At 32.7% G+C, this 17,890-nt stretch overlaps 1 protein-coding gene across 2 annotated transcripts in view; it reads right to left on the reverse strand.

Annotated features, from left to right (window-relative positions):
- Positions 1-6,575: 6,575 nt before the first annotated feature.
- The window catches only part of LOC150094266 (WD and tetratricopeptide repeats protein 1-like), a 447,781-nt gene continuing 436,466 nt past the window's right edge, over positions 6,576-17,890 (reverse strand). For both annotated transcript variants that reach the window (XM_090412278.1, XM_090412277.1), the window contains exon 16: positions 6,576-17,559. In XM_090412278.1, the coding sequence (XP_090268404.1) occupies positions 17,362-17,559 (198 nt within the window). In that variant the 3' untranslated portion in view covers positions 6,576-17,361. The remainder of the gene's footprint in view (positions 17,560-17,890) is intronic.

Consider the following 17,890-nt stretch of genomic DNA (forward strand, 5'->3'; position numbering starts at 1 on the left):
TTACAGTAATTCACTGTTTTGAATTACTGTAATTCACTGTTTTGAAGGTTGGATAAATGGTACATTACTGTACTTCAAAACATAGTCTTTTGCTTAGGTAATAAAAAATACAAGGTTAACTTTATTCTTTGGATAAGTTTAATGTGGAGAATGAAAAGGTCCTATAAATATTATCATAGCAATAAGTGAAATAAAAAATATTTTCAAAATGGTATGGTAAAGTAACTGCAGTGGATATTTTCTCCAGACTCTTCACAGACTTGTTGAGGGTGATGTACGGAGACAAGTGAGATGGGGACCTGAGTAAATTTCCATAAACTATTATCTACCTTTACAGAACTCAAAATGAAAACCTCTGTAGAGGATGGAATGCTACTTTGAAGATAAAATGTTTGAAGTTTTATCCTGATAATCTGTTCAGAAATTCATTGGATGCAAGAATTGTTATGCAGCTAACCTCCAACTATTCTTGAGCAGTTTGAGTTGGTTTTGTGTTTTTTAGGGCGTTGTTCTTGAATATATTACTAAAAATAGTAGAAATGTAGATTTTGCATGTTCTATTTCTTATTATAACAGTGTCCACAGAAAGCAAGCCTGATGAAAATTATTGGTGGTGTTGGTAGATTTTTGATATGGTGCTTAATTAGATAAAGAACGAAGATTATATCCTATGCATATCTGTTTTTATTTCAGAGGACTTAGATCAAAAGGCATTCATTTACTAGATGAAGTATAAGGAGGGAGAGAGAGATTGTTATTTTGGATTCAAATATAAACTGCATCCTTAGATGAATGGCATTAATTTTCTTTATGTAATCTTGGAACTCTATTAAGGAAATTTGCCATACTGCAAAAGTATCATCTATAAATGGTGGAAATTTTATTCAAAATTTCTTGCAAAATAGCTGTTCCTTCTGTTCATTTTTTAATTTGATTGTTGAAATAACTAAGATTAACTCAAAAATTAATATCAGTGAGAAATTTTGTTTGTGTAAATTCAGTTCCAACAGCATGATATTGAAACAGTATCTAGACTCAGAGTATTTGTAGATGCAAGACGAAGTTCCATTCTGATATAAAAATTGTACAGCAGCTCAGGTAATCCATACCTACCACAGAATAAAGTAGCATTTTGGTCTAACAGGGCTTGGCACATTTACCACTTGTTAATGAAAATATTACCATCTATTTTTTCTGTATCTAGGATTTCTATCCTAGATACAGAAAATCATAATCAAATTTTTGATATCTACCCTCAAGGGGTATAAAATACTAGGACAGGAATAATATAAACTTATGTATATTATTAATACTCAGATTTTTTTTTTTTTTTATAGTTTGGTCCTCTAACTACATCAAACCACTTAGATTTTGATCTTCCTCTGTCTTTTTCCTGCCATCCTCTCGCTTATCAAGAGCTAAATGTTTTTGCTTTATAATTGTGACTTTATCTAAAAGTCACAATTATGCAGCCGTTACCAAGACATAACATACCTAACAGATTTCTTCTGAATAATAGAGGCCTGTGTAATGTTCCTTGGTACCAAACTTCAGTTGGAAGCTGCTTGCATCCTATATAGAGAAACACATACACTTTCCAATTTAACCTACTCTGAGTTTAAATCATTAGATTCCTTAAAACAGATTACTCATTTGATCATCATGAAAGCTAATAAAGGTGGTAATTCTGGATTAAAAAGGAATACTATAGGAAGCTTATATTACTGCTAAAAATTTAACAATTCATGTTAAGCCTACTCAATGAAATGAGGAATCAAAAAAGAAACTTACAATATACATTGGACACCCATCTGACATATGGCCTTCCTGAAGTTCACAAACAAGGCTTTTAATGTTTCCTACCCATGAAAGGTTGTAAACCTATAGTACATTAGTATCATGAACAGGCTAAGACATTTTTTATTTTATTTTTACATAATCTAGAGACCAAATGTGCAACTTTTTTTCAAGCCACTATAGGCCTCCAGTAAGCAGGGTGATGAAAGTTCCTGTTAAAGACAATTATGAAAATCCATGAGCTCGAAGATTTGTAAACCAAATAACATTTGTCTAGAGAGTTTATGCATCAAACTAAATAAGAATTAAAACTCATTCTTTACTAACCAGATGGAGACTGTCAATTCTCAATATTTTGGAAGAATTACACAGCATATTCTTTCTAATTTCATTTACTTAAAAAATCTGGTACCATACAGATATTTCATTATAACTAGAACAAAATCTAACTTTCTATCCAGCATTTTCAGTAATATGTCATCACAAGGCCAAAAACACATAAAAAGCTACTCCAACTGTTTAAGAAAAAATGAATTGAATATCATCCTTATATCTGATGAATCTCTGGTGCATTATTAGGATGAAACCTGATAATGCTAATTGTGAATATGAGACATTTTCTTTGGATTTTATTGGACCATGATTCTTTATAAATATATGTATATAATCGTCTACCAGTACACAGGTGTATATAACATCCCATGTTCCTGTGGACTGAACTAAATAGGCCATCACAGAACATCACGAAGCTTAGAAATCCGAAAAAAGAACATATAGGAGATGTCAAAAACACAACAGACACCTCAGGATTAGCCCACCATTTCGAACCATTCCATCAATTGGGACAACAGCTCCATGCCGTACATTGAAGATTTCAGATGTAGAAACATTAAAGAAGCTGCAGTGGTACTTTGGACAGGAGACAATCTCAATAGAAATCAAGGCATGATATTAATAGACATTTGGAAAAGTTTTATAAATCCACTATGTTTAGCAGAACTCAATTTCGCAAAAAACTAAAACGCAATCTACTAACAATGACTAAGTCTCCATGCTCTTAATGTCACACGTCTTTTCAATTTTTTATTTGATTTTAATGTCGTTACTGCATTCTTCTGTTTCTCTTCCTGAAGAAGGCAGACAGACTTAATCTGGTAGACGATTATATACATATATTTATAAAGAATCATGGTCCAATAAAATCCAAAGAAAATGTCTCATATTTAGTATAAAAGGACCAAATATTAACAATCAAAATGCTAATGGTGCTTGACCTTAAATTAGCATTCCGTCCTGTCTGAAGTTTTCATTTTAGGTTCTGCAAAGAATAAATTATCAATTTGCATTTCTTGGCTGCAGTTGTTTGTCACAAAGAACAAGAAAATATCAATTATATCTTGAGGAAGAACAGTCATTTGCAAAGTAAGTTTTGGCATTTTACAAAAATTGCAGTCATCAAATTTCTGAATATTCATTATTGCAGCAAGTTTTTCCATTCCTGTCTGGATTGTTAGTGCTTGACACTACCATTTTTATGTGCATACATGCTAATGTTGTTATTCCTACAAAGGTGGTTGACATGGAATATTATGCTGACAAAATGTCAAGTCACATGTGAAAACAACACAGATGTGAATCTATATTGCTATGGGTAAAAATATTAGTTTTGTAAACTTAGTTGAAACAAAAATCAATGAATTTTTTTGGGGAAAAAAAAGACAAAACATCTCTGAAATGATTCTGATGAACAAGACATCTATAGGTCAGCCTTGCATTAATTAAAGCAATGTAGAAAACTTGAAATAATTCAAATAAGCTGATATCATGGGCAAAACATGGTGAGCACCAGTTTGAAGTTTGCAAGTACTCTAGAACATTGATGAAGTTAGGGATTTGGAAGTTGAAGTTCAAGGGGCATACTGTAAAAGTGGCCAAGATAGCTTGTAGGATATCACTTGAAGAGCATACAAGCCTAGATAAGGTAGTTATCATTCCTCTTTATAAGGCTTTGATATGTTAATATTTGGATTACTGTGAACAGGTCTAGTTGTCAGGGTTTCATGGAGATGACTGAGTGGTGAAGAGGATACAGATGGAGAGTGGTCTTTATGCTTCTTAGGAGAACAGATTGAAGAGTCATGGATTACAGAAGGTTTATTGACCATGAAGAGAGGAATATGATAGAAACATTACTAAAAGTTACCAAAATCGTTTTATATGATTAACAGAAATATTTCAGCACTTGAGGGGGACAGAAAATAAGAGGCATCCTTTGTAGCAATAATAATACTTGCTTCCCACAATATGTCCTTCATCTCCAAATTTGTGTTAGGGTTTTTTTCCCCCCCACTACATTCTTATATTAGTTCCAAACATGACCTCAAAAAATATCAGGTAAAAACTGTATAAATAGAAATGGAGAAGAATAATTGTTTTGGTCAGGTCAAAATTTTGCGTTCAAATATAGAATTTTCCAGTAATGAAATGTGGGCAATACAAAGTTATAGGCATAGGTCCAGAAGTTCTCAAGATTAATGCCAAAAATGCATAATATAAGCAATTAATGAAATTAGCACTGAAAAAAAAAAACTCATGTCAGTTTTAATGTCATGGGGGAGGATATCACAAACGTGTGTGTATATATATAAAACATACATTATTTCTAATATACAGACCTAAGATCTGTATATCAGAAGTAATGTATATGTATAAAGGTCATTTATTATATTATTTCTGTCATGTTTGTATATACTGTGATTCACTTAAAATATTGAATATTTTTCATTACAATTAACATGATACGTTGCCTAAGTGAAATGGAGAACAGAGATGGCCAATAGTACATGCAGTTGAAATTGAGTGAAGTTTTTTGCTATGAAGCAAACAAAAAGAAGAATGATTACTAAAGGATGATTAAAAAAAATTAATATACAGTTTGTCACTACATTTTGTATTAGAGTGATGTTATGTGAAATCCAGAAAAGGAATGAAGTGGATAAACCATTTATTTAGCAGTGGTGTTAATAAAGCTGTATGGCTCCATGCTTTTAATCACTTATTTTTAGGCAGTGTGCAGTGGAGTTGTCTGTATCTTGGACCATCAACAGGAATAGTCCCAAAGAAGGAGAAGAAAGTCAAAATAATCCCACAGCACAAGGGTGGTGAAGACAGAGGCTTGCAATTACAGACCAACTATATATTATGACTAAATAAACACGTAATAACCACAGTAATAAGTTTTAATAAGCAAATATTTCATCCTAAGTATCTTAGGACATCATCAGTACAGTTAATTCAAACAATACTAGGAATAACATACAGTTAGGACGCATGATTACAATGGAATCACAATATGCGTGCATATTGGGATTATATGCATGCCCCCCCATTTTACTTATTAAAACTTATTACTGTGGTTATTTAGTCATGAATTCTCCACAGGTTTCAATGTACAATAAAAAACAACTATATATTGGTCAAGATACTGATGATTACTTTAACCACCTTACTGGCCATTATATTTCAATGTAATATCAATGGTATTACAATTTTAACATGCACTTTGCATCCATGATAACTTGAACGTCTATAGACGTCTTGGCCGGTAGTGTGGTTAATACTAGAATACAACAGTAGGTTGAGGGACATATGATTGTCTATAAAGTTTCAACTTTGGTTTGTAAAGAGCAAGATCTTGGTTTAGCGCTCTACTTGCATTTTATGAAAAAGCAATGTGTTCTGGATAAGGGAGGCTCCTGTATAGTGATATCTTTTACACACTTCAAAAAACATGACAAGTTGCCAGTGGCATCTTGCAAAGTTCTGTTCTGAGATAACTGGTGTTTGCCTTATTTGTTAATTTCGTGTGGTGTGACAGGAAATATTCAACTGTTTGCTGATGCTATAAACAGGTATAAGAAGTGATGCTGATGTCATTTTCTTTCAAAATGATATAGATTTTTTTTTTTTTTTAATTTGGTTTAAAATGTGCTGTACTAGATGAACTGTAAAATGAGAGCAAAAGAACAAGAGGCCACTGATTGTGGTGGGCAAGGAGAATTTTTCCACGGTGAGTTATATGAGAGCTATGCTAATGGTTGCATGAGACCTTTCATGATGTTTATTATAACCCCATGGTGGTCTGTTAATGTCTACTTGATTATTCTGTGCAGCATTTCTAAATATGTAATTAAATTGATTTTGTTTTGTGGCACTATATGATTAATCAAATTGATTTTGTTTTGTGACACCATATGATTAATCAAATGTACTTATCGGTAGCATACCAAAATCTTTTCCATGTCATACAAGAAAAGTTTGATCACCATGCATAAATTTTAATGACTTACCAGATGCTTGATTTCATCTTTACTTTGCATAAGTTTGTCTATGCTGGAAAAGGAGTAATTGCAGTACTTAAAAAATTCTGCATTTACTGCTTGTATAGCTTGATGCTCACTGTTTAAAAAAAGAAGAAAGAAATTAACGTTTTATTATTTTTTTTAATGAGTGCACCTGAATTGCAGCCTAGTGGAAATTGAACAATTTTTTTTTATGTAGAAACTGACTGATGTATAACACAAGGAAATACTGTGCAAGTCATTCACAGCCACATCAAATATCTGATGTAGTTGCCATGCATGACTCAGCTCATGATAAACATATTAAAACAACTGATCCAAGGAACCAATATTAAGTTCAATTTTAAATGCTTAAAAGCATGTAATTAAGTACTTAAATATGAGGAATCTTCAAGGGTGCAGAAGAAGTGACGAAGACACTGTTCACTACTTTTTATGCATAATACAGAACTTTATTTACACTTGCAATTATTTAAAGTAAGAATGCTTTTGCCATCAGTAATATGAAAATAATACTTAAAATAGCAATGAGGACAGCACCACCAATGCATCTTGATAAAGGCCTAGAAAGGTAAATCACACCTTTCTAACATTCTCTTTTCACAATTCACTGGAGAGGGTAAGAAGCAACAGCTGTGAATGAGACCATATCCTATGACAGCCTATTTTGGTAGGGAGGTGGAGCAAAGCAAGCTTAGAGAAAAATGTCTACTGCCATCATTACAATAATAAATAATTTATCCTTACCACTATTAAAATTTCTGTGGACTAAAAATGTAATTACAAGTACTGCAACCATTTTGTGGTCACTAGACAATATTTCACACTATCAAAATATATTATATTAATGAATTCGAAGAAAACTAAAGATACTTTTTTTTTTATGACCTCATGTATGAAGAATCACAGGATCTATAATACAACAGTGCTATGTCTGGATAAGTGTTTCTGCAGAAGTTCCAAGAATAGAGATGGATGAACAGTTTCTTTGGTATGGTTGGAGTTTGGACAGTGTGTGTGTGTGTATATATATATATATAGAGAGAGAGAGAGATGGTGGCCGGTAGCTGTTGTAGTTTTCGTATGGTTCAAAGAAAATGGAGGAATGATGGTTGCCATTTCAGAGGAGTAGTGTCCATGAAAGTACCTATAGAAAAGGTAGTGCTGCAACAGAACTCTTATGAGAAAGTGACTAAAAGAAGCCTGAGAGGGATCACCTATTAAGTGGATTGTCCTCTTCTGTATATCAAGAATTCTTAGGAAGGATTTAGGTGCACCATCCCAAATGTGGAAACAGCATTCCAAGGTTGGTCAGATCTGAAACTTAGGGATTGAGAATAAGAGAAGTAATGTTTTCAATAGAATAAACCAGCTGTGACAGTCAGCCCAAGAAGAGAAAGCTGATCTTGAAAGGAAATTGTACATTATCAAAAGTATGTGGGACCAACCCTTTGGGAGTGGTTTGCATCCATAGCCACCTACAGAAAGCAGTCCGGTCTAAATTTAATTGCTGACTAACTTTTTCAAACCCTTTTTTGACTTAATTGCCAAGTTTATTTCTGGCACACACACACACACAAGCAAGTTTTTCCTCCCAGAAACCCAGATTTTTCATCTTGAAAACTCAAGAAAATCAACCATACATAGTACCTACACTATTTCAGACAAATATATAGTGTTAGGAATCACAAGATGGAAGCACTGTCTGCCATCTCTTCACTGGATGCTGTATATACATAATCATCACATGATAGTCTTGGGCCAGCTAAATTTGATTGGCTACTGGTGGAGATTGAACTGTCCCCCTCAGTCTCCAAAACATTAAATAAGACTAAATAGTTTCACCTGCTGTGATACCTATACAGGAATAAAATGTATTAATTTATTTTACAGCCTAAACCATTATTTTGGGTTCACTATGTTGATGATGCTTTTACCATAGTCTCATGTAAAAATCTGAATTGATCAACTTCCTTCAGAAAATCAATAATCTTCATTGCTTTATTAAATTTACTATGGAGACAGAAAAGGAGAAATTATCCTTCCTCAATGTGCCACTTAACTAAATTTTTGAAGGTACCTTTGTCAACTTTGTATAATATTGCAAAGACTACCTTCACAGGCAGATAAAAAAAGATCTCAACTCAGCATCCTTTACAGACATAGCATTGTAAAAGCACTAATCAGCAGAGCTGATAGCCTTTAATGATGTAGCAAAATGGATACAATCTCCAAAGAAATCCAGTTATAATACATCATCTGCTACCACTGTTTACAAAACAGTTCTAATTCCTTGTATCTATCTGGTACTTCCAAACATACTTTGGAACAACACATCTTTCAGTTTTTTTACCCATGACCATGGACAAACAAGCTCTCAGGGAGGTGAGTTTATTTTGGTCAAACTGATTTCTCCATTGAAAATGAGTGAATATCAATAGAACGTATAATGTGAACTACATGTCTGGTGACTTGACATATGTTGATACTATACATGATATCCTTTGGAAACATGGCAAGTCATCCATGGAACAGTTTTAGACATATGTATTTCTGTTTAAGGAGAATTCTGAAATGATGTTGCATCACCCAGACTTGTAATGGAAGGACAGGTTATCCATGCTGAAAGTGTAGAAAATTATGATCTTAATATGGTGTGGTTTTATTATTTAAGACAAAAATCTATCATTTTATTCCATTTGAAGTTCCAAGAATGATGCACAATCTCTCTTGAAACAGATGATTCACATTTTTACCTTATTTCAAACTAGCTATTTATATTTTGTATCATCGAGGATAAAATTACTCTTTCATTCATTGAGTGAGGAGGAGAGAATCATATTTCATGTCTTAAGATTAGCAAAAAACAGTCTTTTTTATTGAACATGTGTTATACCAAGTTGCTGGTTGAATTAGACATTCTGTATTAAGTGTGTTTCCTGTTCATTGTCAAAATTATTGGGGGGGGGGGGGGATAGCAATCATAAAATGTATTTTGTTATAGTAGATCTAAACAGCTTCTCTGCTATGCCTACTTAAAATATTCTGTTTGACTCATATAAGACATTGTAAGTATATAACGCTATTAAAAATTTAAGACTGAAATTAATAATATAGCAAGTGTTTTTGCTTGTTATAACTGTAAGAGTAAGAATGAAATTTAAAATCTTTGCAACGTGTGTATATCAAAGCAAAATAAATGGCAATTAAAAGTAGCAACTAGTTTAAAAAACTGAACATACCTTCTAATTTTCTGAAAAAAAAAAAAAAAAAAATTGTTAGTTGGAATGGAATTTCATATCTGTGATTCAGTAACCTGTATTTTTAAACAAGTATTTATACTGCATCATCATTTATAAGTGAGTTAGTAGATCTCATACAGAGGTAGCAAGTTTTTTCTTCTTCTCCCAGAAATTTGGATTTTTCATCGCACATATAGACAAATCAGATCTGCCTTCAGAACACCCTCAATTTACAGACAAAAAAATACTGTTGTTAGTGATGATGGGCAGTTCATGGTAGTAGGAGAATTATGTAGTAGTGGAGAGGGCGAGATGTATGATATTTAGCGAAGTAGATTGCTCTCTCCTGCAACGAGTCCTTGGACTCCCTGGAGGAGGTGTAATAATAATCTAAGTGGCATTCAAAGATTACCGGTAGGACTGCTCAAGCTAAGTTTTATTTTTTATAATGCTAGTGAAGATTTATTCATTAGTGATAAGTGAAACTGAATGCAAAATAGCTATCAAGGTTGCTAGGTTTTGTTTCATTTTTTTGTAATACAGTTTATGATTGATGAAAGTAAAATGACAATGAAAACAAGAACAACCAGATGTGTAACACAAAAATCGAATGTAATGACCAGTGCAGATTTTTTGAAAATGTAACAAGCTGGCAGCATAGCATGTATGCATGAGGGAACATAGATGTCGGAAGACAACATGAGAAGTGAGGATACGAATCTGCAGAAAGTGATATTTAATGGACTGTGAGGTGTTAAGAGTCAAGAATGAAAAAATATTTATTAGAATAAAAAGTAGAAGAATTTGATGGATTCATATTCACCAAACATCTAATCTCATTTTCATACACCTCATTCTTCAATTATTGCACTCTAGCAGTTGTTCTTTCTTTCATATTGACAATCATGTTTGTTTCATGTCCATAATTACTCTCACTTTTGCTGCATTAGTCATGCTCTCTTCCATTCCTGCAGTCATGTTTGCTTTTTCTCTTTCAGCATCTTCTGTATTTATATTCTCTTGCTCACCCTTCTGGTTGATACCATTCTCAGTCTCATATTTCTTGCTGCCATTTGCCTTTTTGAAAGGGTGCAAAAGAATAAAATGGAAAATAGTGGAGAAAAAGAAATTCCATTAGGTGAGGTGGATGAAAGGGTAATTAGAAGTTTTATTTTCCAAGAGAGAATTAACAAGGTGATTGATGCATTGGATATGAGAAGTAAACATGCAAGGAAGTTAGTGGTGGTGGTAGGAACAAATGACTTGATTGGGCATAGGAAAAATGTGAGGATGGATATTGTGACATTAAGGAAAGTGAAAGACAACAGTGTAGAAGGAAGGATAATTGGTGTGTTGTCTATGAATCACAATGAGTTTAGATAGCATGCTAAAATCACAAACTGTATGCTAGCAGAGATATGCGAGAAGTAAGGGATCCATTTTGGTGCATGTGGAATGCATTTTTGAGTGATGAATGGAATAGCATAAAAGAGGTGATTCATTTAAATGGATCTGGTGTGAATCAACTGCAGAAAAAAACTTCCTAGAGGGAAGTGCAATGGGTGATGTGAATGAGTAGGAGAGTGAAATAAGGTTGAATCAGGGAGACAATGTAAGGAGAGTGGATTCTGGAAGCAGTAATGAATGTATGTATGGGGATGATCAGCACATGAACAGGATAGTCTGGAATGCATAGGGAGTAGTTGAGTCAGTGGATATATATATGGGACAAAGGGTTATGTACATGAGTGGAGAGGAGCAGGTGTGGAGAAGCCATAGATGGGGAGGATTCCAGTATGAAAAAAAGAAAACTACTAGAATGATGATGATTAAGATGAGAAACAATGAGGTGTATGAAAATGAGATTAGGATGCAAAAGAATAAAATGGAGGAAAAGAAGTTCCATTAGGTGTGGTGGATGAAATGGGTAGAACTGGTAATAGACCAAAAAATTAATTATTATGCTTTTTATGAATAACAGGCATATCAGAAATAATGGAGATGAAATTGTTGCACTGTCTGAAAATAGTTGGAATAAGTGACAAACTGAGAGATGAGATGGGTGACTTTAATTATGGTAATACTGATCTGAATGAAGAGATAACATCATGGAATAAGGAGAACAAATTCCTTGAGCAATCTTAAGCAATATGTAATAGAGGGCACATAGTTGCCTTCTATTACATGGTTGAGAGTCTTAGATTTGATCATATCAGGGTGATCTGATGCCAAACTGAAGTAAGATTAGACACTCCATCTGATCAACATCTGGGTTGTAGCCAGTCACACAAAAATATCCCTGAGGAAAGGATATATGTTGAACTACAAGACTGATGTATATAAAAAAGAAACTTAGGAGTAAAAGACAACAGTGCAATCTGGAAAGAGAAGATTTTATGGAGGTAGTACAATGAAGGTAAATAATCAGCTGCATGAGTACAAAGAGCATGCCAGAAAGGTGACTAATTTGATAAGGACAATATAAGTGCATTATTAGCAGAAATTAGCCAAGAAAAATCCTAGAGAGTTCTTTTAATATGTGGTAAGTAGAAGAATGATTATAGGAGGATGATATTCTTGGATGAAAATGGTACACTGATAACTGCTTCAGAGGATATAGTTAAGGTATTCAATGTGAGCATCTTATCATGGTATCTCATCCTTAATGCACATGACATCATGAGGAGCTTGAACATAGAGAGTATGGTGGAGGAGTTATAGTGAGTGAGCATGAGGTATATGAGGAATATTAATAGCAATAGGATAAGGGGAAAATAGTGACAGTATATTTTCCCTTGTATCCTATTGTTTTTAACTTGACAACACATCACTGAGTGTCTTTAAAAAATGCTCCAAGCGATTAACAGCACCTTTGGCATACCTGTAACTTTGAAGAGGACAAATCCTGAAAGAGTGGAAAGAAGATAAAACTGATCTACAAAAGAATTACAAATTATAAGCCCATTGTGTGTCTGGGATTGTGGTTAAGGTGTTGGAGAGATAAAGTCTTGGATTCAGAAATGAGTTGATAATGATAGCAGCATTTGTGTTTTAGCAATTTGCTTATATTCTACAACAAGGTGAAAAATTTACTGAATAAAGTGGATACAGTAGTTATACTTGGATTTTTCAAAAGCCTTTTATACACTGCTGCCACATAAGCTGGTAACTAAATTGGAATGAATGTTATTGGATAAGAAACTGGTGAGTTGGAGAGATGACTGGCATATGGGAGAGTGGTATCCCAAAAAATCACTAGCATTGCTGCAGGAGTCTGTTTGGGAAGACTATTGTTTAACTTTTATGTTAATGATATTGTGATATGCAGCTGTTTGTAGACGTGGCAAAGCTGAGGATTTATGAGGAGTAGAGCAGACATTGTTGCTTTACAGGAAGATCTCAACAGATCGTCAGTGGACCCATCAGTTTTATGTTGCAAAGTGTAAGGTCTTGAAATTTGGTAGGTAAGAGGGAGAATGCAAAATACACAATTATGGGGTGAATCACATGGCACCTTGCAGGAATAATAAAATATACTATATGAAATAATAAACAATACAGGAAAGTGGAAAAGAGGGAGAGATCTGGGAGTGTTGACAGACAAAGAGACTTGGAAGTTCAGGGTCATGATGCACAAGAAGTTAAGTTATTATGGCAATGATGAAGAGGACCTTGACATGTAGAAACAAAGAAGTTATGGTTTCCTTATATAATGCCTTGATCAAGCTGCATCTGAACTACTGCCTGGTTTTCAGAGGATGCGGATATCTTAGAGAGTGTGCAGAGAAGATTCTCTAAGTCGATGTCGGTTATCTGAAATGTGGGATATGAAGATAGATTGAGGGAATGTGATTTGCAGATCTTGCAAATAGAAGAAGGATATGATTGAAAACAGCTGAGTAGAGAGAGAGAGAGACAGGTATAACAAGAGGCCATCCTTGGAAAGTGTGGAGCAGGTTCTTTGCATGGGAAGGAGGACCTCCAATAATAATTCTTGTGACTCCATAGTCTGGTATTAATAATGAAATCCTCCAATGACTGCCAGATAGTTATATCATAATTCTTTAATGAAGTCATTATTTCAGTATCATGAATAACAGAACAATACCTGAAAATTAAACAAAAATCAGAAAGCCACTGTTCATGAGTATTTTTCAATATTATCCAGAAATAAAACTCATTAAATTTCAGTGAGGGTATTACTGACAACATGGAACATACACAATTCAAAAATAACCCAAGAAAAGTCTATTCCATGTAATGGCACCTTGCAGGAATAATAAAATATACTATATGAAATAATAAACAATACAGAATTCACTTACTTTGAGTTTAATTCACTGACATTGACTTTTTTTTTTTAATGTGACTCCCACCCACGAAAGGTACATTTGTACCATGGGTAAGATAATTTTTTTTATCAATTTCGTATATTTTAATTTTTTACATAATCTGGAAACCATGCTCCAGAGACCAAAAATGGAACTTTTTCATATTACCTATAAGTACGCAGTGGTCTCACACTGGGTGATGAAATGCACTTTCTGCATATAGACAATTACAAACATTCTTGACCTCCAAAATTAATACCATTCATATGGCTACAGTTTATACTTGACACTAAATGTTGGTTAGAGAGCAGATATGCTAACCAGGCCAGCAACTGACTATGTCCAAATAGTCATTAGCCAAGTAAAAACTGATCGAGTTTATATAAAAAAAACCTAGTATAATAGAATTTTTTAAGATAATACTAGAGATCACGCATGCAAATGTGTGGCATACAATTCGTGTATGCTATATTTATTTGAAATATCAGGGAATTAAATCACCTTAGTCTAAGCAGATTCCACATTTCTTATTATAATATCATTATGTGCTAGGCATATAAGGTAAAGATATTATAACAAGAATGCGAACTTTGATTACTAGTAAATACCACCATTTAACAATAATATTAAAAAAAATTATGAGGGTGGACATGTATATTATTAAGATACTAATTTATACAGGTAGAAGAACATTTTTACAATAATCATTTATCATCACATTGCTCATATCAATTGAAAGTAATTTTGTGGGGTTGCAATAATAGATGATGATATGTAATTTTTGCACAGCTTTAACTTTAAATCTCAAATACTGTTTTATATTTATTTTCTTTATTCAATATATATGCATAAAACAATAACCCTCTCCATCTTTTCATCTCACATGCAGCAGATGAGCCAAAGAACACACACAATTAACAAAAATACTATTGATGCAGTAAGTGGGTGTGCAGATAGATGATTAAGTGGTATAGAATGTCCTTCAGCAATGGATCCTTGGAAGTATCACATAATATTACAGAATAAAACCTAGCACCCATAGAATTCTATAAAATTTACAACTTACAAGTGTGATGAATATTGATGCAAGTTAATGTTATTATGCCAATAAGAATAAATCCAGAGATGTTACAAGTCTAGTCACACTGTCAGCAATTTTTGCAGATTCTGTTAAACTGTGTGCAGACTATTTGAATTCTGCATACTTACCCCATTTTTATACATTAAGAGATTTCTGAGCCTTTTTCACTATCCTATATTATTTATATTTCCATATTTTCCTAATGATAATTACTTCAAAGAAGGACAGATCTGTATGAAAAGTGATCTACTCAATAATTGCAGCAGTTTATGATTTTTATACATGTTATGTAGAAGTCTTAAGTTTGAATGTGTAAAACTGTTTGTCATAATAAAATAATAGTAATGTAGATTTATATTATGTAGAAAAATAAATTACACTGCATGGTAAAGAAGGTTAATTTTCAATGGTTTAAAATTCATAGCTATGAATAGCAAGGAAAGCATTTTTGGTTTATATGAAATTGCAGTTTTAAATATCTAAATTTTGGAAAGCTGAACCTAGAATAAAGACTGGTTATAATTCTCATTTCTGGAAGCACTTGTGTAAACACAGGAAAATTATCATTATTAAAATCTTTTTACTGCAGAATATAATCAATCTTTATAAATTATAAACAGTTTTAAAATTCTTGCATAAAATATGCAAAACAGACTGTACAGTTGCACATTTATACTGAAAATTTGTTACTCATATAATGGTTTAATTGAAACATTCATAGGTAAAAGTTTCCATGTTACAAAAATATTTTTTTCCCTTTTGCAAAAGACAAAAATAATGTTCAAATAAATTAAAAAAGAGTCTAATACAATCTGCTTGATTGCTCAGATTACTAATGTACATTGTGTACATTATGGTGCAGAACACAGTTTTCACTTGCTGGCTTATTCACAAATTAAAATTGTTATTTTATTGTATAGTCTATAAAATTAATGACAAATAAATACTTGTGTTAAACATTTTGTTTTCTTTGATTTGGTATAGTAAAATGTCTGCTCAAGTTCCTGTGACTTGATGATTCTGTAACTAAGAAAAATGGTTATGGTAGGGTTTATACACAATATTATAATGCAGGCTTTAAGTTGTTTAACTTTTTTTTTTGGCACGGCAGATTTTACTAGAAGAACTTAAAAGCAGCAGCAGCATCACTGAAGGTATGACTAAAGTAATTATAGCATTGCTCTACAATCCCTTTAAGGAAACTTTTTTTCTGGATAATGTATTAAATTACAATAGAATATCACAAAGTATTTCAAGGAAGACAAATGACTATCAATTAAAAACACAAGGCAGCCTTACTAACACACCAATTTTTATCATATAAAAATTGTAGTGTCAAACAAAAGTTTGACCTCAACGATGAGGACAAACAAGTAATTATTTTAAAAAGACCAACAGCTATACAAAGCTTGATTAACAGTGACACGTAACTAATGCAACATAAAAATGGCAAACATGACAAAAGACATTTTATATTGTGGATTTACATGGACATATGAAATGCACTCATGAAAACAGGTGTGCAAGTGTGCATGTGCAGTGTGCACACACACATATACACAAACACTAGGGATGTACATGGGTTAGAGTCTCACTATTTGTTAAGAGTACTTCTATACAGAATTTCTCATAGAGAATTATAAAGTAGTGACTCCTGATAAATTCTATAATAAACGGCTATTACACAACTAGAAGCACTAAAATTTTTTTTTGAACAAAATGATTTGTATGTATACAGATGAGTATACACATATATACAAAATTATACGAATCACTTGCTATAATTCAAATATAAGAAAGCAAATATAATAAAAAAAACACTGAAGTCTCAGAACAATTGTCCTTAAATAACATACTTATTGCAATAAAAGGCTAGAAAGCTCATTTTCAGTAAGAATCTACTTAGTTAATGATAAAAAGGATTTTTTTTTTTTTAAATATAAATTAGCAATTTTTATTCTTTAGAAATTCGGTGAATTTCCATAAAGAATAAATAAAAATCAAATAAACTGATTTTTTTGCATTTGCTTGTTTTGCAAGGATATATTTCTACATGTAATAAAATATAATAAATTGACATCAGAGATAAGTAATTAGACATATCAGAGAACCATGAGAGAATGGAAAGATAATTCGGTTCTTATGAAATTATTTCTTTTTTATCTTTAATAAATAAAACTGGTGATTAATATTTTTTTCTATTACAGTATAAACTTATATGTGTGCTCCTATATATAATTAATGCAGTGATTCATCATTTACAAACTTTAATCCCAATAAGTTCTATACACTCTGCAAATGAGTTTCTATCCACCTCTGTAACTTGTCACTAAGTAATTTGAAGCTTTAAATGCAAAAAAATCACATTATTTGGAAAGAAAAATAAGTTTCAATATAAAGTATGAGATTTGATAATGTTTGAGGCATATAAATCACTAATAAACCCATGCACACCTCTAGTTATAGACTAAAACTTCATGGCTTGTTTACATCACAAAACATTTTTAACATTCCTCAAATATGTACACTATGTAAGTCATTTCCTAATTCTAACTAGGCCGGCACTGCACAACACTTGTCTCCCTTCCTTCAGCTTCTCCATCTCCATCATCAGCATCTAGAACACCTGGGATACGGTACCCCATATTCATCAACATTACTTCAAGTGGATCAGCATTCATTCGCTTTTGATTAGCTGTAGCTGCATCTTCCGAATCTACAACCTCTCTGTCCTCTTTCGATCCATCCTAATTCAGATTTGAAAATAAAAGATACATGAAAAGAACAGAACATCTAAATCATATAACATATAGGAAAGGGAAAAAACAATATATGTGCCCTTAGGAAAAGATCTTGGTTTAAATCTTAGATAATATGACAGTTTTTAAGGGATTTTTTCCAACTGAAGGTGAGTTTGCTGGTGTTATATGGAGAGGGGACAAGGTTTCAATCAAATTTTGAACTGATTTTGATCAAATATGAACTACAGTTGTTTCCAATACTGAAAAATTCAAATTCAGCCCACCTGGACAAAAATAGAATTGAGATCATTGGTGTGTAGATGGGAGGCAAATGGTT

This window comes from Typopeltis vanoorti, chromosome 22 (genome assembly GCF_054136105.1).
Source record: "Typopeltis vanoorti isolate ZY-2024b chromosome 22, IOZ_Tvanoo_1.0, whole genome shotgun sequence".
Classification (NCBI taxonomy): Eukaryota; Metazoa; Arthropoda; class Arachnida; order Uropygi; family Thelyphonidae; genus Typopeltis; species Typopeltis vanoorti.